At 40.8% G+C, this 27,018-nt stretch overlaps 1 protein-coding gene and 1 long non-coding RNA gene across 7 annotated transcripts in view; both read left to right on the top strand.

Annotated features, from left to right (window-relative positions):
- LOC308569894 overlaps positions 1 to 27,018 on the top strand; it is a 173,845-nt gene that overhangs the window by 43,115 nt on the left and 103,712 nt on the right. The window lies entirely within an intron of this gene.
- ODAD2 (outer dynein arm docking complex subunit 2) overlaps positions 1 to 27,018 on the top strand; it is a 94,797-nt gene that overhangs the window by 42,150 nt on the left and 25,629 nt on the right. For all 6 annotated transcript variants that reach the window (XM_081164098.1, XM_081164099.1, XM_081164095.1 and 3 more), the window contains 7 exons: positions 8,602 to 8,748; positions 9,446 to 9,655; positions 10,487 to 10,723; positions 12,577 to 12,687; positions 13,987 to 14,141; positions 15,989 to 16,231; positions 24,685 to 24,799. In XM_081164098.1, coding sequence (XP_081020224.1) covers positions 8,602 to 8,748; positions 9,446 to 9,655; positions 10,487 to 10,723; positions 12,577 to 12,687; positions 13,987 to 14,141; positions 15,989 to 16,231; positions 24,685 to 24,799 — 1,218 coding nt within the window. The remainder of the gene's footprint in view (positions 1 to 8,601; positions 8,749 to 9,445; positions 9,656 to 10,486; positions 10,724 to 12,576; positions 12,688 to 13,986; positions 14,142 to 15,988; positions 16,232 to 24,684; positions 24,800 to 27,018) is intronic.

Here is a 27,018-nt window from a genome sequence, read left to right as displayed (position 1 = left end):
CTTGTAGTTAAATACTCTGTACATATGGTTTGTGCCACAGTTGTGCCACAATTGGCATCCATTCCTTGCACCACCTCTTAAAACCACAAGGGCTTTTAAGCAGAGCAGCTAAATAGAAATCTCATTTCGAGAGGCTATATGGATATGCTACTGAATTCATGGTTCGGGGGGGGGGGAGGAAATGGGGAGGACTTATTAGGGGCTTCCAGGAATTACCTGGTCAGCCATTATGTGAAGCATGATGCTGGATTAGACTGATTTTTGGACCAATCCAACAAGGCTCAAGGTACGCAGATGTTCTACGTTCAGAGGCTGAAATGGGTGTCCACCTGGCAACTGAAAATTCAGGGTTTTTTTTGCAGGGTGGGATGTTGCGGGTGGAATTGTCCTTAAATTGTTTTCTTTTCTTATTCTTTATATTGCTTTTTAAAAAACAAAACAAAATTCTTTAAACTGATCAAAACTAGGTAATATTCCAGATGCTATCATATGGCATGCAGGCCCATGTATGTTTGAATCAGATGCCACAATCTGAGAGATGTAATTTTTCAGACTTGCCCCGAGATCTCAGTAGTCTTCTTCAGTGAGTTTAAGACGTATGCTTGCTGAGCCAGTGAATTGTTTATTCCCTGAAAGCATTGTTCCCCTTGTAGTTAAATACTCTGTTCATATGGTTTAGTTTTCCCTTGGAAAATCCATTGGCTCCATTGCAACTAAATTGCCCAACTTTTTATTCAGGCTCAGCTGCTTGTTGTTTCCTTGACAGCCTGAAGAAGCAATGGTTCTTCCCAGATTAGTCTTGTTAAATTTCTTTCGCAGACACTGTTGCAGGCCCAGCCATGACCCCACACCCACTTGTGGCAGCTGCAACTCTTGCCAGATGCTGAGAGCAGCTCGTCCCCAGCTCTCTCCCCTATTATCAGCCCCACTTTGAGAAGTGTGCAGTGCTTTCTCTGGCATTTGACATCAGACAGAAGCACCAGTTTCCGAAGTGATGTCCTTGCCATGTGCCCTCTGATTGGTCTATGGGAGCATCGTAGAAGCTTGGTGATGAAACAGGAGTGAAAGTTGATCAGCATCTGTTGCTTTATCTCTGAGTAATTTGCATTAGGCCAGCAGAATTTTCACCTCCCATTGATTTAATGATAGTGACAACAACAACCACCACAATTTCTCTCTCTCCTAAATTAGGCTGCAGATATCAAGAAAGTTTGGGTTCCCAAGCTTAGTGTGTGCTCAGAGTTCCTTGTTGCACCTTTCTGAGCCACTATTTTGTACCTGGCTCCACTTGGTGGACCTCAGGGTTGAAGTGAAAAACGGAGTATACTTGCACAAACCTTAGGAGTCCCTACCTTTCGTTTAAAAGGCTTTTGTGCACTGCAGCACCAGCAGTGACACCCAATGCCCATGTGAGCTGGCAAAAAAAAGCATACAAAAAAAGTACACTCTCATAACCTGCAAGTGTCCCAGAAAAACTGGGACATCTCATTTCCCCCCCCCCCCACGAGAGCATGGTTGCCATTTTGGTCACTGTGATCTTGTGCAATTTTACACCAAGATCTTGCCCTAAAAAGCAATGCCCCAAAGCATACGTGTTTGTGTGCCATTAGACCATGGCCCGGGGACGCAGGTGGCACTGTGGGTTAAACCACAGAGCCTAGGACTTGCCGATCAGAAGGTTGGTGGTTCGAATCCCCGCAACGGGGTGAGCTCCTGTTGCTCAGTCCCTGCTCCTGCCAACCTAGCAGTTCAAAAGCACGTCAAGTGCAAGTAGATAAATAGGTACCGCTCCAGCAGGAAGGTAAACGGCGTTTCCGTGCGCTGCTCTGGTTCGCCAGAAGAGGCTTAGTCATGCTGGCCACATGACCCGGAAGCTGTACGCCGGCTCCCTCGGCCAATAAAGCGAGATGAGCGCTGCAACCCCAGAGTCAGTCACGACTGGACCTATTGGTCTGGGGTCCCTTTACCTTAGACCATGGCCCTGAAAAAAGTGGCTCTGTGATCTCGTGCGGGTCACATGACTCACGCAGGAGCACGGACAGGAGATGTGCATCCTGGTTTTGGGACTCAACGTGTTGGATGGTATGCACTCTTCTATAGACTTTCAAAAAGTGCACTTAACAATATTGCTGTAAAACACTGAGCCAGTCTAGGCACCCACCCCTTTTCCCAATGCCCTGATTCTCATTGCTGAAACAAAAGGGAAAGCATATCGTTTAATTTTTCTCCAAATTTGTTTCCTATGCATGTTGACTGCATAAACCAGCTTATGGAGAGGTTTTAGATGCGCGTGTGCAAGCCCCGGTGGTGGTGGTTCATCTCCTGCTGTGTGTCTGCGAGTTGAGGTTGGAGAAGGGGTTCAGTGATGCCTTGTACCTCCTGCTCCTTCTCTAGTCCCAGTTTCCACCCACAGAAGGGACTTTTTAATCACTTAGGTGCCATCAGGCTGCAGTTAAAATATGCAGTGTGCAATTTAGGCCTCAGAAAGATGAACTTAAAATATCAGTGTTGCTATTTCTTACAGGTGCGAAATCCAGTATGTGTTTGCTAGCCGCTGGTGCTTACCGTATTTTTCGCTCTATAAGACACACTTTTTCCCCTCCAAAAATTAAGGGGAAATGTGTGTGCATCTTATGGAGCGAATGCAGGCTCCATGGCTTCAGCAATAGCAATGTGAAGCCTCCGAAGCGCAGTGGGAGCGCTCCGGTAGGCTTTAGGGATAGCTACGCTGCGCTCCAGAGGCTTCGCTTTGCTTTCGCTGAAGCATGGAGAGTGAGAGGGGTCGGTGTGCACCGATCCCTCTTGCTCTCCTGGCTTTGCTTCGCTGGAGAGGCGCTACGCAGCTTTCCCTCTCTGCGCAGCGCCCCTTCAGTGAAGCGGGAGGAGAAATGGAAGGGGCTCTGTTTCTCCTGCCGCTTTGCTGAAGGGGCGCTGCGCAGAGAGGGAGAGAATATTTTTTTTCTTGCTCTCCCCCTCTAAAACAAGGTGCGTCCTATGGTCAGGTGCGTCCTATAGAGCGAAAAATACGGTACATCACATAATGGTCAAGTTCCTCACCATATCAGAACAAAATGAACGATGAAGTGTCCCAATTTACTGCTGTTTGCGGAGCGTTTAGGAGGAACTCGCCACACTCTAGAGCAGCCTTCCAGACCTTTTGGACTACGCATCGCACGTTGATTGGGAGTGATGAGAGTTGTAGTGCAAAATGTCTGGAAGGCCGCAGTTTGGGCGAGACTGCTCTACAGTCTTCACTGGGAACCAGTGATATGAATGACAGGCCCAGTGCCTCTGCCAGTCTGCTTCATCTTTCTGCCCTTCTCCTTTTGCCAAGTGCAAATCTTGGCTACCAGCAGTGAGAGACAAGTCACAGTCCAGATTATGTTTAGTCTCCCTCAGTGTACGTTTTGTACGCTTTGCAAGATGAAGAGGTCAGGGAGTCATGTAGCTGAGAGGTATAAGCAATGGCCCAGTACCACCCTTTGATTCCAATATGGAAAGAATGGTTCTTTCTGTGTCTTGTGATTATTATTTTTTATTCTGTTTTGTTAGCAGAAAACCTGGTAATAGTTTTAATCTGAATTTCACTGCATGCACTCCCTTGTTATTGAGACATACCAGGCCCGACGGTGTCAGTCCTTAATTAGCTCTTAAACAATAGTCATTTTCCACGCGCTACAGACATGTAATGTGAACATTATGGAATCTGTGATTTTTATCATGGTTATGATTTTCCACTGGCCCTGGTTATTTTAATCTGTATGTTTTATTCACTGCCAGGCTATAGCCCAAGAACTCCAGAGGATTCAGGAAATGGGGCAAGGAATTATTCCATAACTCAGTTATACTTGTCCATAACTCATCTCTAACAAGTTGCAGCTTGACCTGTGTTCTGTAAAATAGAATGAAAAGTTGGAGCAGAAAAATGAACATTTAGAAACACGCTTGTGTTTTTCTTTGAAACGAAAAACAAAAACCCTGTGCTAAGACGGTACTGGGATACTTACACCTTCATTCCAACAAGCAGTGCAACCACATAATACCTTAGGTTTTCATTTTGTATTGTTTCTCTCTCTCTCATATATATATATATATATATATATATAAGCTTTTTTAGTTCTTTTTATGGTATGTTTGTAAATCACCTTCAGCCCATAATAGGATATTTCTAAATAAATAGTAGCATTAGTAATACACCTGCTTAAGTAAAAGTTGTGCATAAACTAAATAACTTTTCAAATTAAAAAGCTGAACTTTGCATCACAGTTTCATTTAATTAGCAATATACTTTGCTGTGATGCAGTAAGCTTAGCCCTCATGGAACCTGAGATGTAATCAGAGCATAGCCTTTTAAGAGTCAAACTTCCCAGCTCCTTCGTTAGTTAATTAAGATAATGGCTAAATCTATACTGCTCAATTCACCTCTCCCCCCCCCAAAGAATCCGACAATACTGCTCTAGTTCACTCACATTTAAAGTCTTGTAAGCCTAGCTTTTAAAATTGTGCTTACAAACTTTTAACACGTTTTAAAGCATGTTCAATAACAATGGTGCTTTGGAGGATATAATATTAATGGGTGCATATAGAGGAACAGGTATAGTTAAGCAGATACGACAGCAGTTTGTAATACAGTGGTGCCCCGCAAGACGAATGCCTCGCAAGACGGAAAACCCGCTAGACGAAAGGGTTTTCCGTTTTGGAGGTGCTTCGCAAAACGAATTTCCTATGGGCTTGCTTTGCAAGACGAAAATGTCTTGCGAGTTCCTGCAGGGTTTTTTCCTCCCCCCCCCCTTTCCCCAAGCCGCTAAGCCGCTTATCAGCTGATCCTAAGCTGCCAAACCGCTTAACAGCTGATCCGCTAAGCCGCTTATCAGCTGATCCTAAGCCGCTAAGCCACTTATCAGCTGATCCTAAGCCGCTAAGCCACTTATCAGCTGATCCGCTAAGCCCGCTAAGCCGCTAATAGCGCTAATCCGCTAATGGGCTTGCTTCGCAAGACGAAAAAACCGCAAGACGAAGAGACTCGCGGAACAGATTCTTTTCGTCTTGCGAGGCACCACTGTATATTCCCGTATCCATCCATGTGTGCCGGAGTCCTTTTTATAATCTATCTGTCAAAAGGTCTCCTTTGGTTGACAACAGAGCTCCTTTTGTCCCACAGAGGAGTCAGAATAGGAATATATGCAGGGAAATGAGACATTTGCTTCTCTTTTGGATGTGATCTGTGTAGAAGAGAATGCTCAGAATCGAATTCTACAAGAGCCATATGGACTCCAAGGAGCCTGTGGAGTTTGTGAACCAGACCCATTGTGCTAACCAAGTGAGAAATTTCTATAAGGAGTAACAGAGACATCTTTTCCATTATTTCCCCTTACTTTGGCTTACTCACAAGAAAAGTCATTAGGCAGACAAAGTTTCATATTTGTAATTGTTTTGTATTAACTAATGTATGCGGTTTGGTATTCACCTCTCTACATTTTTTTGCATTGTGTAATACTGTAATTGTTATTGTTCCTTTAAACCCACTGAGTTAAATGGGCTATATCTTATATTTTCAGAAAGATGGCTTTCTTTATTTACAGCTGTCATTTGCCTTGATGCTGAAATTCAGCTGCCGCCCAGAGATTGGTTAGAAAACGTTTTCTCTGTGAGCATGGTACACATTCTTTTTAGAATTCATATTATATTTTCATTTAAATTTGTGGATATTTATGCTGAACCATCCTATAAGAAGGGCTAGACTTTCTGAAATGAAACCTGCCTTTAATTTAAAGCTTTAAAAGTGATTGTTGCAATGCCAGTAGAATTTATTTTGCATCCAACATACTGTATCCGATTTCAATGGCTGTAACAACATGATGCAGCTTTTGTGTACACTTAATAGAAAACTAACCATTTCCATGTTTGTTAAGACTTGCCCTTGAAAGCGTTCTGTAAGAACTACTAGACAGAAAAAAATAATTGTTGTGGCAACCAGTAGTAATGGTTATGCTATAGAACTAATGTGTCAGAGCATATGAAAATTATTTTATTGTGGTTTTGCTTTAAAAAATCTATATTAAACTGTGTAAGCAATCCTGAAAAGCAGAGAAAAAAAGATATTTTTTACTTGAGATTTATTGTGAGTGAATAAATACTTGCTTGAGCATTTTTGCAAAGAATGGAGTGACAGATCTGCCACCCAATCGAATGCCAGGGCAAAAAAGAGGGGGGAGGTTTTTTGCTGCAACAGCTCCAGGCTACTTCTTCCTGAGAGCTCCTAGAGTCAAAACTTTCTTGGGATTGTTGGGGCTCTAAAGTGCCCAATGTCACACTGAAACACCTCATTTCTAGGCTTTCTGCTGATGGTACTCTCCACTAGCAGAGGCCAGCTTAGAGATGTCTGCATGTTATTTTACCTGCCACTCCACCGTCAAGATGGGGTGGGATTAGAATTGCATCCTTATTGAATCATCGCCACTCATCATCACTTTTAATTTGTATACAGTGGTAGCTTGGGTTAAGTACTTAATTCGTTCCAGAGGTCCGTACTTAACCTGAAACGGTTCTTAACCTGAAGCACCACTTTAGCTAATGGGGCCTCCTGCTGCTGCTGTGCCGCCGGAGCAGGATTTCTGTTCTCATCCTGAAGCAAAGTTCTTAACCTAAAGCACTATTTCTGGGTCAGTGGAGTCCGTAACCTGAAGCATCTGTAACCCAAGGTACCACTATACTGTCTTTATCTTATAATACCCAAGGCGGTTTACAAGCTGAAGAAACAAAGAATGTACATCTTATAACAATCTAATGCAATGCAAAAATGTGATAATAAAACATAACTTTAAAATAAGCAACATACATGAAATAAAGTATCATTCAACAATCATTAGAATAGTACAGAATAATATTAAGTATCAGCATATAAAAAATTAAACAGAAATCCACTTTTAACGATTGCAATAAATAATTTCTAAACTACAATCAGTAAAACAACGGCAAGCCACAGTGCATAAAATAATACAATACAAATTGAGAAGCAGAGACTGGAGGGTGGAGCAAGGCAGGTGGAAGAAGGCTATTGAATGTCATTGTTGTATGTCAGCCACGATATAATAGATAAATATATACGGTACCCAGTGCTAGGAAGAGTTTAGTTCAGATTTAGATATACCTTTGATTGAACAGACTTGGAAATATTTATAGTTCACTGGTGCTGTCCAAATAAAGGAATAAAGAAATAAAATGACGATCTTTTTGGTGCCAGTCTCACAGAACTTTTAATTTCAAATGTTTTAATGCTTTTAGGTTGGACAAATTGGTTTCTTCTTGCTGGTTTTAGGCTGGTCTTCATTTAATTTTATGCTGATTTGTTTTTATGGTAGTTTTTGGTAAAATGTTTTGATCTTTACGTTGCTTTCATGGGGATTGTTATAAGGTTTTGTAGGATAGTGTATGTATGATATTGACTTTTGTAAACCACCCAGAGGGCTTTCTTCAGTGGGTGCTGTAGTAATAAAATAAATAATAAAAAGTAATCAGAAATGAATAAACAAATAGACTCTAACAAAAAGGATACAATATGGCTATTGTCCTGTTTCATTTTGTTTGTGTTTATTACTCTGTCCTCTTTCTAGTTATGCATTTTCTGTGTCAGAATATTTCTTAGAATCATAGAGTTGGAAGGGACCCCGTGGGTCATCTAGTCCAGGCATAGGCAAATTTGGCCCTCCAGATGTTTTGGGACTACAACTCCCATCACCCCTGACCACTTGTCCTGTTAGCTAGGGATTATGGGAATTGTAGTCCCAAAATAACTGGAGGGCCGAGTTTGCCCTGATCTAGTCCAACCAGTGTTATAAACTGAGATATGAAAACTAGGAGCTAAATGGCACCTTAAACCTAGCTTGTTGGCGCAACAACGGAATGTCTAGGTGTGCTTTTTTATAACAAGAATACAAAGCTGAAAATGAATGAACTTCAGCTAAAATATTATGTTCATTTTTCACATGGTCTAGTAGTCCTTCCCCTGCCCACCCCCCTAATATTCTTAAGAGGGTCTCTTAACCAGTCTTAAGAGAGTAGCTGGAAGTGGGGAGGCAGAAAAAGGTCCTCCTTTCCTTCCATTCTGCAGTTTTAATCTGAAATCTTAGGTGCACTACTGCACCCAGAGCTCAGAAACAGCTCGCACTAATGAAATTCCCTGTTGCAAAATGCACCTAGAACAATGGGAGTTTTGAACAGTGAGTCCAACCCCCTGCAGTCAGGAATCTCAACTATAGCATCCGTTACAGATGGCCATTGAACCTCTGCTTAAAAACCTCCAAGGAAGGAGAGTCCACCACCTTCCGAAGGAGTTCATTCCACCGTCAAACAGCTCTAGCCATCAAAAAGTTCTTTCTCATGTTTAGTCAAAATCTCCTTTCTTGTAACTTGAATCCATTGGTTTGAGTCCTACTCTACAAGCTTGCACCATCTTCCATGTGACAGCCCTTGAGATAGATGAAGATGGCTGTCATATTGTCTCTCAATCTCCTCTTTTCCAGGCTAAACATATCCAACTCCCTCAACTGTATAGTACAAAGTTGTATTTTATTGTACATTTCAAATTTCTCTGTTTTGTAGGCTGGCAACCAGACAGCTACTGTAATTGCATTGTGTTCAATGAGAGATTTCAACTTGTCTCAAGAAACTTGTCAGTTGGCAATCAGAGATGTTGGTGGCCTTGAAGTGCTGATTAATTTGCTTTATACCGAAGAAATCAAATGTAAGGTGAGTTCAATTGTCAGACTGAATTGTGCTTTATATGGATTCTAGAAGCTGTTGTCCAGCAATTGTATATTTACTTCCAGGACAGATACTTCCCAATTAGCACTGGGTCTCTTACTCCTTAATGCAACTACAGCTTAGTATTGTCCGTAATATAACACGAAAATAAAACGACTCTGAACTTCAGAGCCATTCTCAGTCTCCCTCAAAATTCTTTCTAGCGTTTATGAAGTTGCTCTCCTTTCAGAATGAAAAGTAAGAAACTGGGATGTTAACCACAGTTAACCGTAGCTTAGCTCAGCTGAAACTCAAAAAAAGATGGTGGAATGGTAGATTTCTGTTGTGTAGACATCTTCCTTTCAGCAACACAAGGCTGCTAAGGCACTTGTTTTAGTGAGTGTTCATTCTGGTTTTGTTTGCAGGAAGGTTAGATGACATTGTGTCAAAGGAAGTGTTATCCCACACTTTCTAGTGCCTTTTTCCTGCTACTTATCACGAGTCAGAAGGCAGTTGCTGCTTAGCCCTGCTTTCCCCATCCATTCTGGGGACAATCTCATAAGAAAGCAGTCTCACTATCCCACATGATTTTACCTTCTTTGCATTCAGCTGTCTACCCGTACAATATTTTAGCGTATGTTACTTGAATAATCAAACTCTATATCCACATTAAACAATCTTGTGTAATTTCTTCTCTGATTAGATTGGCTCATTAAAAATCCTGAAGGAAATTAGCCAAAATCCACAAATCAGACGTACAATTGCTGATCTTGGAGGATTACAGATCATGGTTAACATACTTGATTCTCTAGACCAAGATCTGAAATGTTTGGCAGCTGAAACCATAGCTAATGTGGCCAGATTCAAGAGGGCCCGAAGAACAGTCCGGCAGCATGGTGGAATCAAGAGACTAGTAAGTAGACCTGATTAACAACAATCAATCTTGGCATCACAGTTTTCATCTTCACTTTATCTTCTTTTGTTATTTTGCTAAAAGGTAGGCATTTCTGCAACACCATCTTTGCTTCAGTTGCTTCAATCCAGAAATCAATGTTGTGGTAGCTTCTATTCCTTTGCACATGCCTATCCTTTCATTGGAAAGTTTATAGTATAACTTATAATCTGCCTTATTTAAATAAATAAATAAAAATACTCAAGGCAGTGTCTTCAGTAAACACTCTGAAACAACACACTAAAATTATAATCACAGCGTGATTTTAAAATTCTAAAATAAAAAAACCAATTTAAACTAACAGGAAAGGGTGGTCAGAATTTATATACGTAAGCCAAATGTACCAATGAATGTCAAATGTCTTACAAGCTAAAGTTATCATTATTTGCGCCACAAAGCTAAGATATGGGCGAAGTTTCTTAGGGAAGGAATTCCAGAGGCTTGGACTAAACATTGTAAAGGCCATGCTGCCCACAGGCAGTCATGAAACACACCTCTCAGAAGATGCATGGAAAAAAAGCCTTTGCCACAAAATCTCAGTAGGCATTCATGGTAGTGGAAGTATGGCAGCCTTCAGATGCTTTGATGTTTTAGACAATTTCTTGAATTGGGCCCAGAAACTAACATCAGTGTGAGAACAGGTGTGATCTCTTTCCTTCACTCACCTTCAGTACATCAGTTACAGGCAGATGCGTCTTAGGCACAGTGCTGCTCTCTGGTATGGGCATACTACATTTGCCTTTATTGCTGACATTCACTAAAGACAATAAGTGATCTGTCTTTTTCTATCAGGTTGGGCTATTGGACTGCTCATCCATGGGATCGTCAAGTCTCACTCCACTCCAGGGAAAAGAGATTGAAGTGGCACGATGTGGAGCTTTGGCACTCTGGAGCTGTAGCAAAAGTTCCAGGAATAAAGAAGCAATACGTAAAGCCGGAGGCATCCCCCTGCTGGCTCAGTTACTGAAGTCCCCCCATTCAAATATGTTAATACCCGTAGTAGGAACTTTGCAAGAGTGTGCATCTGAGGTAAGCATCTGAGCTTTTCTGCAGGTGGAAATAAGAGCAGAATCTGAGATCCAGCAAAAAGTGTACAAATGCTTTCAACTGTGGTTTTTAAAAAGCACTACAAATGATATTTAACAAATATCCCGCAAAATATTGAATGAATTCAGTTAATAAAATAGCTCTTATCTCAGGTTCATTCAGTAATATTTTTTAACATCTTAATGAATAGAAATGTGACTCCATCGATGGCTACAATTAAACATTACACAATACAAAATGAAAATAGCATCTTCTGTCAATAGCCAAAGGGACACCTTATCTTATATCCTATACTGAGTTGGACATTTGGTCCACCTAGCTCAGTAGTATCTACATTAATGACAGCACGTCTCTGGGATTTCAGACAAGACTCTTCTAGCTTTACCTAGAGACTGAGCATAGGACCTTTGGCATGTAAAACATGTGCTCCAACACTGTTTATTTATTTATTTATTTTAAATATTTTATTCAATTTTCAAACATAAAATAGAAAATCACATAACAAACATACCAACAAACAATATAGAAAAGAGAAGAAAAGAAAGGGAAAAAAAGAAAAACACAACTGTTCATAACATTTTTGTATAACTAACTGGACTTCCTCGCATCTCCCTACCCTGCATTCTCTATAATAAAAATACCAGCAAATTATTACCTTGTTTCAATTCTTATTTTATACCTCTCAAATGTTATACTTCTAGTCTTAAAATAATTTTTATCAATTAGTTGTAACTTAAATTAAACATAATATTATTTTAAGTTTCGACCTTTTCTTACATATCACTTAATTTTCAAATCTTTCAGTCGAGTTACTGGAACCATATTTTTCTAGATCGTGCAATTTCTTAACATTCATACAATTTATACTGTTTTTGTAGGTAGTCTTTAAACTTTTTCCAATCCTCTTCCATTGTTTCTTCTCCCAAATCTCGGATTCTGCCAGTCATTTCGGCCAGTTCCATATAGTCCATCAGTTGCGTCTGCCACTCTTCCAGTGTGGGCAAATCTTGTGTCTTCCAGTGCTTTGCGATGAGTATTCTTGCTGCTGTAGTTGCATACATAAAAAAAGTTCTGTCCTTCTTTAACACTTTCTGGCCGACAATGCCCAAGAGGAAGGCCTCTGGTTTCTTAGTAAAGGTATATTTAAATACCTTTTTTAGCTCATTGTAGATCATTTCCCAGAAGGCCTTCACTCTTGGACAGGTCCACCAGAGGTGAAAGAATGTCCCTTCAGCCACCTTACATTTCCAACATTTGTTATCAGCTAGGTGATACATTTTTGCAAGTTTGACTGGGGTCATGTACCACCTATATATCATTTTCATAATATTTTCCTTCAAGGCATTACATGCCGTGAATTTCATACCGGTGGTCCATAACCTTTCCCAGTCTTCAAACATAATGTTGTACCCAATATCCTGAGCCCATTTTATCATGGCTGATTTAACACGTCTCTGGGATTTCAGACAAGATTCTTCTAGCTTTACCTAGAGACTGAGCATAGGACCTTTGGCATGTAAAACATGTGCTCCAACACTGTTTAAACACATCTGTTTATGAAGCTTAGGGTCTTTGCTATAGAACTATGTGGTGGATTGTTCTAATCGGAGTCTCAGGACCACTTAGTATCTTGATATATTTATGCCCATGGTGTGTGCTGCCATTGTTGAAACAACCATTTTATTGTAAACAAGCTAGAGAGCATTCCCTGTAAAGGTTCTGCATAAATATGGTTTGGATCATCAAGGTTCTACTATCGTGTTTTGCGTTTTGAATAATAGCAATTTATCTGTTAATACATCTCTTAACTTAATACATAAAACTTGCCTTTGTAGCCAAGCTACAGACTCGCAATTAAAAATGAGAAGATGATAGAGAATCTTGTGAAAAATCTGAACAGTGACAATGAAGAGCTTCAAATGCATTGTGCCAGTGCTATTTTTAAGGTAAGGGATGCTTCCAGGCCAGCTGAGGTTTCCTGCATATTATTTCATCTAGTAATATTGCACAGGTTGGGCAATATTGGAAAGCGAGTTGTATCCTCCTACCCTACCAAGAGGACTGAAAAACTCCATAGTTAACATGAGTTTATAAGCATGATAGTGGTGAAGTAGGCAGACGAGTACTTCAACTAGAGCAAAAAGTTCCATAAGGAATAGTAAGCAACCCAGTTCGCGACATGCCCATGCCTTGCTTTGTAAGATGCTGCCAACTGTATTGGATGCCCTAGTCAAAATGGCTACAAAGCATATAAAATAAGTACAGCCTTGCAATTTCAACGGTACAGCTAGGAAGGTTACAAAGTCATCCAAACCCCCTTTGTGCCGGGCTGGGGCAGGGTTGGCTGGTGTGGAGCTTCCCTTTCTGTCTACCTGACCTGCAGGCTGGCGGAGGTACCCAAACATGTCAAACATGTCAGCAGAAGTGCTGAAATGGGACTTTTGGGGAAGGAAAGAGGGGCAGGACTGAGCTGTTGGTTGCTGTGGTAGCCCTGCTGCTGTCACATGATGCCATCGGGTTCTATTCAGCCCCAGCTGCTGCACAAGTTCCAGATGGGCACAACAACCAGCCAGCCTTCCATCCTGTCCTCTGCGTGCAGCAGGACTGGGACTGCTGTAGTGGTTCCACTGCTATGTAAAAACCCTCTGGGGCAGCCTTTCTCAACCTGTGGGAAATGTTGTTGAACTACAACTCCCATCACCCCTAGCTAGCAAGGCCAGAGCTCAGGGATGATGGGAGTTGTAGTCCAACAACATCTGGGGACCCACAGGTGGAGAACTGTTGCTCTCGAGGGTGGGTGGGTGGGTGGGTGTTGTTCCCTAATCTGGGACCCTGACATTTAATGTGTTCAAAATGATTGAAGATCCTGAAATCCTGCTCCATAAAGTGTCTGCTTCGAAGGGGATTCCTCATTGACTTTGTTATCGGAGACAGATCCATCATGGATGCAGGAGCAACCTTTAATAATGAAGTTAGTGGAGAAGTCTTCTGGCATAGGAGCAGCATATTCACACTGGATTGCAAATGAAGCTTTTGACTGGAAAAGGCTTTTTGCGGTGCTTGTGAAGCTGTTGATTACATACTAGAGACAAGGCTAAATGGGCCCAAGTTCCATTTAACTTATTATGACTTGAGCACGCAGCATTGCTCTGGATTGTTCTCATTACTTTCATTGTGGAAGCCTGTTTTATAGGCCTCAGCTATGTATGCTCGTACTTTTTCTGGCTTTCCCCCCTTTTACATAGTGTGCTGAAGACCAGGAAACACGTGAGCTCGTTAGGCAGCATGGAGGCCTCAAACCTCTTGCTACATTGCTTGGTAATTCTGGAAACAAAGAACTTCTGGCAGCAGTGACCGGAGCAATCTGGAAATGTGCAATCAGCAAAGAAAACGTGACAAAGTATGGATAACATTTTCACATTGTCAGCTATATATATTTAGCATCTTTTCATGTAGAGACAAAGCAAACATCCAAGGAAGAGAGATTTAACAGCTCTGTGCATGATTAAAAGTCACCTTTTAGATGTTGGAAATGTGCATTTGTGTTCAGAGGTGGACCCTACTGTCTTGCGCCCTTGGCAAGAGGCTGTATTGGCACCCCCCCCCAAAAAAAAAAAAACCTTGCACCCTTGGCAAGGTGTAGCAGCACCTCCAAAGCTGGGAGAGACCATAGACAAGAAACTCAAAAATATTGCTTTTAGTTGCCTTTCATGCTCTGCCAGTGACTTCCTCTGCTCTGCTCCACCTGCTCCACCTTTGGTCTTTCATTGGTCTGCCTGCCTGCCTTTCTGCTTGCTTCTTTTCCTTCTGTCTCCTTCCTCCATCCCTTCCTTCATTCTCCCCCTGCCAGCCAGTGTGGTGTAGTGGTTAACAGCAGTAGATTTGTAATCTGGGGAACTGGGTTGCTGCTGGGTGACCTTGGGCTACTCACACTTCTCTGAAGTCTCTCAGCCCCACTCACCTCACAGAGTGTTTGTTGTGGGGGAGGAAGGGAAAGGAGAATGTTAGCTGCTTTGAGACTCCTTCGGGTAGTGGGACTCCTTCGGGTAGTGATAAAGCGGGATATCAAATCCAAACTCTTCTTCTCTGCCTTTCTTCCCTCCGAACCCCTCTGCGTGCTCCACTCACCACCAGCCAACTAGGGAGGGTTATTTCAGTGACCAAATGCCTCCACCAAGGTGCCCAGGGGAGCCTGCATGCCTTGCCTGGCTGCCCAGAGCAGCAGAGGAGCTGTCCTATTATGTTAAGAGGTGCTGCTAGCTCTCATGAATATAGACATGTATTTTAAAGAATTGTGACAGTGATCTTTGTATTTTATTTAAGGATATTTTTAGCATCCTCTTTTGGTCCCATGGCAGGGTACAAGAGCAAGTAAAAAAAAAAAAAGCCAACCCATCCTGAAAATTGCCATCCTAGAGAGGCCACCCATGGAGCCACACAGCCACTCATTACTATTTTTTAAATTTGTATATTGCCCTGTACCCACAGGTCCTTAATTGCAGCAGCGCACTAATAATGCTCACTAAAATGACAGTTGCCAGTTCTAGAGAAAGAGAGGTTTCCATATTTGTCGTGCCACCATACAGCATACCCTATCCCATGTACCTCCCCTGGAGATGGGAAAACCTTCTACTATATCTGTATTATATATAATTCAACTTCAAATTTCTTTAAGAACTAATTAAAGGATTGTGAGAACTGTAGAAAAGGCTAAGGAATTTCTACTGGAGTTTTCAACACCTTCCTCAAACTCAATAGTTCCCTGTGGTTTTAAAGTTAACAATTACAGCTAAACTGATTTCGAATTACCGTACTGACCTGAATATAAGCCTCACTTTCCTCCCCAAATTCCAACTGTGAAAAGTTAAAGTGCGGCTTAAATTCGTGACCTTACAAAAATAGGCTTTTACGATCCTGCTGCTGAAACAGACATACGGTAAAACAGAACAGGTGTGAGTTCCTGCGGAATTTTAAGGAAGCAGCTTATATTTGGGTATTGTCTTTTTTTTCCCTTGCCCCCCCCTGAATTTTAAAGGTGTGGCTTATATTCAGACCAATACGGTACTTTAAACGTGTAGTGCAGATATGCCCTTAAAGCCTAATACATGCACAATGTAACACCAATGCTTTTTAAAGAGTTCCTGAAATATTGTGCCCAGTTTGTGATTTTGGAAGGATTAGCTCCATAAATGTTTTCAGGATATATCGTTCTGGTGAAGTTAACGCTGATTCTTTATTTTGTTTTAGATTCCGGGAGTACAAAGCTATAGAAACTTTGGTTGGCCTACTAACAGATCAGCCAGAAGAAGTCCTTGTGAATGTTGTTGGAGCACTGGGTGAATGTTGCCAAGAACAAGCAAATCGGAGCATTATCCGCAGATGTGGTGGAATCCCATCCCTTGTCGCTTTACTCACTGGAACCAACCAGGCTCTCCTCGTAAATGTCAACAAAGCAGTGGGATCCTGTGCAACAGAACCTGAAAATATGATGTAAGTAATAGTAGTGGTGGTAGTTGTAGTGGTAGTAGTAGTAGTTGTTGTTCATTAAATTTATATACCACCATTCATCTGAAGATCTCAGGGCAGTTCCCAAGATAAGAACACAAAAGCACAAAATAAAAGCACAAAAATAAATGGTTAAAACAAAATGAAGCAATAACTCCCCTCATCCACAAACACATCTAAAAGACAGTAGAATATTAATCATCCAAAAGCCTGGTTGAAGAGGATTGTTTTTGCCTGGAGCCTAAAGATGTACAGTGGTACCTTGGGTACTTAATTCGTTCCGGAGGTCCATACTTAACCTGAAACTGTTCTTCACCTGAAGCACCACTTTAGCTAATGGGGCCTCCTGCTGCTGCCGCGCCGCCGGAGCACAATGTCTGTTCTCATCCTGAAGCAAAGTTCTTAACCTGAAGCACTATATCTGGGTTAGCGGAGTCTGTAACCTGAAGCGTATGTAACCAGAAGCGTATGTAACCCGAGGTACCACTGTATAATGAAGGCACCAAACAAGGAAAGGTTCCTCGGTTTTTTTATAAACAAAATGTTGCTCATACTTTGGAACAGAGGCACCGAGTTGTGCCCAACATTGGGCGGGGGGCGTGTGTGTGTGTGTGTGTGTGTGAGAGAGAGATATGCCACATGCATCACAACATCATGTGACTGTCACAGATGCTATGCAGCATCTCCCAAGGCGGCTGAGCACAGCGGACAAAAAGGGAGGAGAGAGATGGGCGGGCAAGGAAGGACTCAGCCTCTTCTGCCCCCTCTAGATTGGAGGGCCTCAGCCCCAGCCCAGCAGACTTAGGGGGACTGAAGATGCCTCAGCCCTATAGAGCTGTCATCTATGCAATGGAATATCCTGGTTTATCATATTTATTACAGAATTAAAATATTTGGCTGTGAATGAGGCTCCAGTGGTTCAACAATATAGATTCTTTTTTTGTGAAGTCAGTGATGGACATGAAATATACTTACAAATATTACAAGCATAGAAGATGTAATGTAGTATTTGTAATATTTGGCCCAAATCCAAACAACTTCTTTAGCTTAACCCAGTGGAATAAAAAAAAGTTGTTGTTTAAATGGAACTCCTAGGTGTCATATTACAAACTGCTTTGTAAACTCCCAGTGGAAGAAAGGAGACAGCAGCTGTTCAGAGCTGTGAGCCACATTTGATGAATCTTTGGGTCTTTGGCCCCTGTGTCCAAACATACAGTAATGTAACATGGAAGCCAGATTATGTAGAGAGAGGTTCTTTTATTGGGAAAGTAATTTTGCTGAGCTTCGATAGTCCACTTTGTAAATCAGAAGAATTCACTTGCATTCTAATAATATTTTATATATACACCTACATACACCCACATTGTACAAAGATATGCAGGAGAACTAAATAATAATAGTATCTAATATTAAGATAAATATCAGTACCTTCCAAGGTTTGGAAAATTCAAGCCCGATAAGCCTACAAAGCTACCTTATAGTGACTTAGACCACTGGTCCATTTAGTGTAGTACAGTCTTCTTCAGAAAGCAGCAGCTTTCCAAAGTCCATTTCACCTGAAGATGCCAGAATTTACTGCCTCCAGGCCATATGCTCTACCACCAAGCTGTGGCCTCTGCCCAGGTAATATCTGAATCCTAGCCACCTAAAACTGGACTATAAATTTCTGTTTTGAGGTGCTTTTGGGTGAAGTATGTTTGCCAACTTTTCTGCACATCTAGGCTTGAAAAAATAATTTGCATACTTGGAGCTCTAAGAGTGCTTTCCTGAAGTGCTATTTAAACTGAATATTTCAGTAGCTGTACATGGAAACTAAACAAATACCAAACTAATTTTTCTTCCCCCACCCCCCTGCATTGCACACTGTGATCGTGAACTGAAGAGGGCTGGTATTTTATAAAGAGAACTGTTGATATTTGCCTTGCATAATGTAAAGCTTGTACAGTTTGAGGCTCCAGCATTAAAATTTCATGAGAAATGTTCCAGTAAAATGTTCAGGTCGGCCTTTGCTTTGACTCTATATGAGGAAAGTCACAGTTCTCTGCTTATATATCAACAAGGTTGCAAGGAGATAGCTATCTTCTGCTCCTCCTGTTCTGTTTTGCCTAAATCACTTGATATTCACGGAGCGGTGCAGTGATTCTGATTGCCTGAAAGGGGCATTTGTTTCCATGCTTTGGCTGTCACCCAGTGGCAAGATAGTGCAGGAGTGTAAACATGCCATATGTACATGAACAGGGCTAGTCAAGTGGTAGAAAGGGGTGCATAGATTAAATCGCTTGCGCATCGTGTCTCACAAAGAATCGTAGATGGTCATAGATGATTATTTTTTTTAAATTAACCTAATAGAGGCAGTGCCATAAATCAGCAAATAAATCCAAACAACCAATCGGCAGAAGCAAAACCCCAGGACTGCTCCGCTGCTCAGAGCCTGTTGCTCTTCTAGTATGGACAGCTTCATGCTGAAATGTAGTCAACAAAAGAACCCAAATCAACCCAAATTGATGCCTAAAATTGTGGTCTTTCAAAGCTCGGTCTGTTTAAGAGAGAGGAAATCTGCTGATAGTTTAGGCAAAAATAAAACTTGGGCCATTTTCCTCTACCTGAATTATGGTTCTGATCTCTCTTCTTTTCACTACAGGAAGCATTCACTGTATTAGCTTGCAGTCCAGAGCCAGAATTTTCTCTTTTCAATAAAATGCAGGTGCTATGTATTAGAAGATTTGGTTTATGATCAAGAAAATGAATTTCTGAGGAAGAAAAATCAGAAGATTCTACCCCTTGTTTCAGTGCCTTAAAAGGTGTCCCATTTTTAACGTAAACAGGAAGAAAAGTTGCTCAGCCCCAGTATTAACTATGATGCATTAGAAAACGTTAAGGATTTTCAAAAGGTGTTAACATGAGCACTAATGTTTATCTCGTTATCTACAGATGTCTTATTTGTAGATACTTGTAACTATAAAACTGAGGGCAATAAAGTCATGTTTCACATTTCAAACTTCAAATTGGTTTTGCCTCCAAACCTTGCTGTATATTCCCTCCCCAATAACACACAAGTGGAAAGGGTGAATTAATAAGAAAAAACAGTGCAGACAATACAGGGAAGATAAAACAGGCTCAGTGAGCAGACAGTCTGCAGCATTCTGTAAGGATTTACCCAGCTTTTGGAATGCAGCAAACTGCAGTGGAGTAAATTTTCTCTTGTGTCAGTTGACTCAATCATGTGTTTTCAGTATAGTAACAGCCTGTGTCCTCTGATGCCCAAAGTTTCAGTGCAAACAGCATAGGTGAAATGTGTCACACAGATCACTCCGATTTTACTAAATCATGCTATATAGGCCATCCACAGGGCAAAGAAACTAGTCCTGTCATAAATAGTTCTTTGTAGATTAATTTGAATCTGTTCTTGGAAAATTGTTTCCAACTGTAGTTGTGTTAGTGATGTTAGTGATCTTGTACAGCCGTCTTTAATTCTATCATCCATTTACATTTTTTGTTAGGTTTTATATTGCATTTTATCCAACATCAAACCTAACTATTGGTGTTAGGATTTTGAATCTTATGCACTAAAATGAAAGACCTTTTCTAACCAGCTTGAGACCCTGATTTACCATACTATTTATCAAAGCCATTTGTAACCATTTTTTTGTTTTGTTTTATGTTTAAAAGAGTTGCATTGTGGTTTTCAAAAAGATGAGATTGTGCTTTGTAAGACTTGGAACCTGTAATCTTACCAAGGAGCACTATATACCATATATATATATATATAGTCAGTATAACACTGTTTACATTTGTGTATGTGGTCTCAGTTGGCAGGAGATGCAGTCAGACTTCTCAAGAGCCCTGGCATAGAATGGCGTAACAAAAAAGAATGATAGATATAAGAAACAGATGTTGAGGGTGTGTGCATGTGTCTTTGAGTAAGTCTGGGGCTTGTTTATCCTGGAAATATTCAATATCAAATTATTAGAGCACAGAAATGGCTTGCTGTAGAGTAAGATTGTTAACATGTAGAAAGAGAGACTTCATTTAGAACTGCTCTCTTGGCAGTAAAACTGATTTAACCCTGGCAATTCAGGAGATCTTCAAATGGCTTTTTGGTTAAACAAGCAACTGCCCAAACAATAATCAAGGTCTAGCCAATATGTTCCAATATAAATTACACAAGCAATCAATTCTGCTGTGTAGCCAAGATTGGCTTATATACAGCAGTATTTTAAGAAACCATTAGACGTGCTGTGTTGAATCATATCCTGTCAGGGGCGTTTGGATGAGCCTCAGCCACAGCTAGTCTGCAAAACACAGCAGAAGGCAAAGTCAAATGGAATAATGTCCCCAGGACCTCTAGGTAAACATGTGGTGCCGGAAGACTCCTGAGGAGAATTGTGATCAGAATAGATCCAGCTCTTAAGAAGTACAAATGGCAGGTAAGGAGGTCAGATGATTCAGATAGACAAATAGATCAGAAGCAGACAAACAGCTTGAACGGGATTCCAGGAAGCAGGCAGGCAGGTGGAGAAACTTACACCCCCCAAAAAAACCCCCCACCCCATCCCTATTAAATATATTACATCAAATATTTGTTTGTTCAAGATGTTAACTCCTGCCTAACCAGGTGGACATGATATATGTTCCAAAACAGGGAAAATCTTGTAGACTCAAACCAACAGCTCCACAGCTTGGACATGCGATGCAAACTCTTCCTAGGTTTCCCAAGAGTCTTGCTAAGTAGTCCAAGTTATCAGCTATAGTAACAACAGCCAGTCAAGCTGATCAGTAGGAAGCAAATCCTTGCTCATAAGCTTGGCTGCCAACACCCAGCCACCCCTAAGGCTTCTCAGAGCCTAGTGAGAGAAGCTTTCATGAGACCCACCTTCATGTGGACCCAGTGAGTTGGTTGCCCTTTCCTACTATCCCCTGTGAAGCACAGACTCAAGCGAGTTCATTTAATTACAGCCTTCTTAACAGACAGTTCTCCAGATGCCATAGAAGTGGAAGCCTCCTGCCACTGGAGAGAAGATGTCTAGGCTGAAGCAATTTCACCAGAAGCTGTGGAGAGAGCCTCTCAGTCTGTATTGGTCAAAACTTGTTCCTGCCAAGGATGAAGGCAAGAAGCATTCTCCCTCAAAACAATTCCTCCCATCTCTCTTTTCCTATGTTTACTATAGCAGGAGAAGTAAAACTGGCATTCTTCCAAGGTTGAAGAGCAGTTCCAGAATTCAGCAGCTCTCTTGGAAGAAGCTTTCTTCCTTCTCTCAACGCCCTCCCCCCCCAATACCAGCAAAAGAAACCTTTCAGAGTTTGCAGAGATCTGGAGCAAAAGAGACATGGACATAATTGAGCAATGATTACTGAATGGTGGCATAACAAAGCACGTTTTTCACATGATCCAAAATACTAATTTGAAATTATGTAAAATATGCCAAATTATGAATGTTACGCTTTCAATTTATCCTTTTTTTGTTAATTTGCTTTGCAAATATATGTGATTTTTGTTAAATTGAATAAAAATTTTAAAATAAACAAAGCGAGAATGAGAGATAGAGGTGCACGCATGAGCTCTGCAAATGATGACAGAATGCTAATCCCCAGAATTATCTTGTATCTCCTTGGATTGGCTTCTCTTCTGTCAAGCAAACCAAAGAAACATGCAAGAATTAAAAAGGCTAACCCAGGGACGCGGACTTATAAAAAATATTGGGTGGGGGCCGGGAAAGCACATGAATAATAAATAAGCTCATGAATATGCAAATAAAGTGGCGCCGCCTCCTCGTGAGCGAATAGGGGAGAGCGTGCTGCGCCTATTAATCAGCTCCGGAGCGGAAATTGGGTGGAGCTTTTGCTCGGGAGGGAGGGCAGGAGGCATGCAGCCCGATCTGTGCATTTTGGGCTGGGGGAGGGGCGGCGATGGCGCTCTGCTGGAGGGGCGCCGGAGATTATTGGGGGGCCTGAGCCCCCCCAAACGAATTTTTGAGGGGGCTCGGACCCCCTCAAGCCCCATGGAGTCGGCGCCTATGGTCTAACCAATATCTCATTCGTGTTAAGGCCACAGAACCAATTCCAAGTTGGAAGCTCTTCCTAGGAGTGTGTTTTGTTTTTGTGCATTTACTTTTATAAAGCTTCTTTTTTTCATTTTACGGCTAATTGACATAGCCCTGGAGACAAGAGGGCACAGAGGAGGAGGAGGAGGAGGAGGAGGAGGAGGAGGAGGAGGAAGAAGAAGAAGAAGAAGAAGAAGAAGAAGAAGAAGAAGAAGAAGAGTAGTTTGGATTTGATATCCCGCTTTATCACTACCCTAAGGAGTCTCAAAGCGGCTTACAATATCCTTTTTCCCTTCCTCCCCCACAACAAACACTCTGTGAGTTGAGTGAGGCTGAGAGACTTCCGAGAAGCGTGACTGGCCCAAGGTCACCCAGCAGCTGCATGTGGAGGAGCGGGGACGCGAACCTGGTTCATCTTTCATCACCATTGCAAGGGAATGCTTTGTCCCCTGATGCTTGTACTGCTATGAGTTAGTGTGACAATGTTGTTGCAGGATCAAGCAGTCTAGTGCACGGGGGTATGGAGCTATCAAGGCTGACCAAGTATAGATAGAGTAGTTCAGATAATGGAGGCAGAAAATGGGTGCAGGAAGGAAGACAAGTTCAAGGCAGTATAACGTTACAGCAGCCATAGCAATGGTGTTAACTGGTATTTTGAAGGCAAGCAGAGTGCCCCAGATGGTGTTTCAAAAGATAATGCTCTTGACTCCACAGTAAAGCATGGATTCATTGGGTGGTCTTGATCCTTTTACTATTATGGTTTGTCAAGCTAAGTTTTCTAACTGTTAATCTGTGATTTCTAATGGCCAGCCTCTTGGGGATTGATATGAGAAGCAGTGAGAGGCACTCTGGATAGTTTTTAAGCATAGTTTTTTTTACTCTGGGCGGCTTCCATAGAACTTTAGGCTCTCAAATTTCAGTAGCGCCCTGTATAATGCTGAAATTTAGCACTCCTCTCACAATCTGTTCTACAGCATTGTTGTGGTGCAACTGCACTGGTTGTGCTGCCCTAAAACCGCCTCTGCAGAGAAGGATTTGCATAACCCTTTTATATGTTTTTGTGTGTACTGTATCATCATTTTATCACTGCTTTGTGGTCTAAACTTGGATTTCCTCTGTGTTTTTTGAAGTTGCTGTTCTTTGTACTGGCCATGTAAATCGGCCTGCCTTGTTTTAACATTTCACATTGTCCTTGCTCCGCTCCCAAATACCTGGATGCTGGAAGCAAAATTATATAACCAGGTTGCATCAATTTAAATAAAGCTGTACTTACTTTAGACAGAGAGTTCGTGTCCTAAATCATTCTGTCTGAATCAAAATAATTGTATGATTACGTACTGGCCTGATTTTTTACTTACTTTTCATTCCTGGCAAACTCATTTTACATAATGAACAGAAATTAGATGTTCTTGCTTGATTTTTTTTACATGGGTAAAAATCTGTGTTTTATTTTATTTCCAAAATAATGTATTCACAATTAAAGATGTGGACAAACTGCGTAGAATTAAACATTTGAGGTTATAAATCAAAGTATGCCTGATTGTCTTTATCTTCACTTCATCTGCTTTGAGTTTTACATATCTTCCTGAACAAAGCCATGTTTGTAAAGGATATTAAGTTTTGTTTGGTCTTCCTCTTCGTTTTAAAGTACTCGGTGGACTTTAATATGAAGTTATGATCCCCTAGACTGATTGATATATAAACATAAGACAGATGGTTTAAAGATGACTCTGATGATAATTCATTTTTCAGCTAGACATGAAGATACTTTGATTACAGTATGTTTAAGCAATTATAACACGGTATTCAGTGTTAGTCTCGTCAGTAGGGAGCACATAGGAAACAAGTTGCACGTTATTCATGCCCAACAAAGGGTGCACTGTGGTGTGACCCATTTTAATTCCAAATGTTAGGTTAGCAACATAGAAATTTAAAATATGTCATACAGCAAGGTAAATAAATTAAACATAGACTCAATATAGAGTTAAGTACATAGTTTTTTGGCATAAATATTTGTTTTGGAAAGTATTTGTTGCTATATGAAAGAAACTAGTATGTTTGAATTTTGGTTCGACTTTGCATGCAGCTTGTTAAAAAAGTCACGTGGCTCATTTTTAAAGTTTACAAGGGTTCTAGCTATATAATGCCGTTTCCTTTATTTTATACTTTTTAGAAAAGAATTTTAAGGTAAAGTGCTGGGGGCAGGGCGGGGGAATGTAGAGGATTCATTGAAAAAGTGTATCTCGTTCAAAACCACATTTCTACAGATACGCTTTATAAACGATGTTGGGATGTTTCAATGATAAAAGTTACACATGGGTCTTGCGCAATAACCATCTAGTAAATAGAATGTTAAGTATTATTTCAGTTGATATCTTCAATGCCTCTCTTTACTAGGATAATTGATCGTTTGGATGGTGTTCGTTTGTTATGGTCTTTACTGAAAAACCCTCATCCAGATGTTCAGGCGAGTGCAGCCTGGGCTATTTGTCCTTGCATTGAAAATGCAAAGGTGAGAAAATATTTTCTAAGTATTTTACTAAGTTGATTGTTAGTAGGAATTGGTGGGATGGCTGCTGATGGTACCAAGCCACTGACAGTTCCCTCAAATAAGGGAAAGCAATGATCTTTCCCTATGCATTTTACAGGGGGGAAGGGGATCTAGCAGGGTACAATTGGATCCTGAACGCCTTGAGAATTGAACATTTTGGCTCCCAAACGCTACAAACCCAGAAGTGAGTGTTCCAGTTTGTGAACATTCTTTGGAACCCAAATGTCTGACAGGGCTTCTGATTGGCTACAGGAGCTTCCTGCAGCCAATCAGAAGCCACGCTTTGATTTCTGAATGTTTTGGAAGTTGAACAGACTTCCGGAACAGATTCCGTTCAACTTCTGAGGTATCACTGTATCTAGAAACAAGCCCTGAAAAGAACAAGACCTGGAAAGTTTATGTGTACACCACCAGCGGCTGAAACTAAGATCAAAGAGAGTTTCCTAAATAAGTAAATAACAAACAGTTGTTCCTCAAATTAACAAGTTAATATATTTGTTCATCAGTTACAGAAACTTTTATGGATATCTTTGCATGAGCAAATCCTATATCTAAATGGAACATTATTATGTTATGGATTTTGTTTTTTCCCCCCAAGTGAATTTTTATTGTTTTCCTTACATATTCTTTTCCAACAAATTGTAATAGCACCATACATTCCCTTTGACTCTGCCGAGTCACGACCCCCCTCCCTCCCCACAACTGGTATATTTATCCTCTTTCCATCACACACATCATTCTCAAATTAGTACTATTATACATTGGAGGTATTACATCAATCCTGCTAGTGTCTTGACCTCTTTACAATTCTTCTTTAAATATTCAATAAATTTACTCCAGTTATTTTGGTATCTTTGATCTCCCTGGTCCTGGATCCTCCCTGACAGTTTGGCAAGTTCTGCATATTCTGTCAACTTCGCCTGCCACTCCTGTATAGTTGGTATATCTTGTACTTTCCATCTTTGGGCTAGAAGGGTCCTCGCGGCAGCTGTAGCATGCATGAACAAATTTTGATCTTCTATTTTAATTTCTGTTCCTATTAAGCCTTATAGACACGCTTCCGGTCTTTGGGGGAAAGTATATCTAAATATTTTTTTGAGTTCATTATAAATTGATTCCCTTTTTTTTTTTTTTTCCTTATCGCAGGTCCACCACATATGGAAATGGTATTGCAGCCACCCTGTTAACATCTTTTCAATTTGGTCATATGGTTTGAGCTTTATCCCTTGGGCTGTTTTCCTAGTAATATCCTCATATGTTACTCTTTCCCCTTCCATGTTTACTTTTTTTGTTGTCAGCACCTCAATTGGTGATATCCACCACGGTGTCTTTCTTTCCAGGAGGTTTTTATTCTGATCCCATACTTCATATAAAGATTTCCTAATCGCATGGTTTAGAAAACCTTTATGTACCTTTACTTTGTTGTACCATAGGTACGAATGCCAACCATATCTATTATCGTGGCCCTCTAGATCTAATAGGTCAGTGTTTTCTAAGGTCAGCCAGTCTTTTAACCATACCAAGCACAAAGCTTCATAATATAAAGTCAGGTCTGGTAAATCAAAACCTCCTCTCTCTTTCTTATCTACTAGTATCTTCATTTTTATCCTTGGCCTTTTCCCCTGCCAGACAAACTTCGGTAAGTTTTTTTGCCAATCCTTAAATTGTCTTATCCCTTTTACCACTGGTATTGCTTGAAATAAAAATAACAGTCTAGGTAGTATATTCATTTTTATCACAGAGATTCTGCCTAATAATGACAATTTTAGTCTACTCCATATATCCATATCCTTCTTAATTTCTTTCCATACCACCTCATAGTTGTCCTTGTACAGGTTTATATTTTTTGTTGTCATCCAAATTCCTAAATATTTTATTTTTTTAGCTATTGCGATTCCTGAGTCTACTTGTAATTCTTCCATCTCTTCTTTCTTCAAATTTTTTGCTAGCATTTTCGTCTTGTTTTTGTTAAGTTTAAACCCTGATACCTTCCCAAACTCTTCCATTCTTTTTATTGCCTCTTTCACACTTTGTCTTGGTTCTTCCAACGTTAAGACTAGATCATCTGCGAAGGCTCTTAACTTAAATTCTTTTCGTCCCACCTTAATGCCTCTGACTTCTGATGATTCTCTTAGCTTCTTATTCAAGACCTCTAGGACTGTAATAAATAGCAAGGGAGA

Source organism: Podarcis bocagei (assembly GCF_964188305.1).
Source record: "Podarcis bocagei genome assembly, chromosome: 12".
Taxonomy (NCBI): Eukaryota; Metazoa; Chordata; class Lepidosauria; order Squamata; family Lacertidae; genus Podarcis; species Podarcis bocagei.
This window is presented reverse-complemented; position numbering and strand designations above follow the sequence as displayed.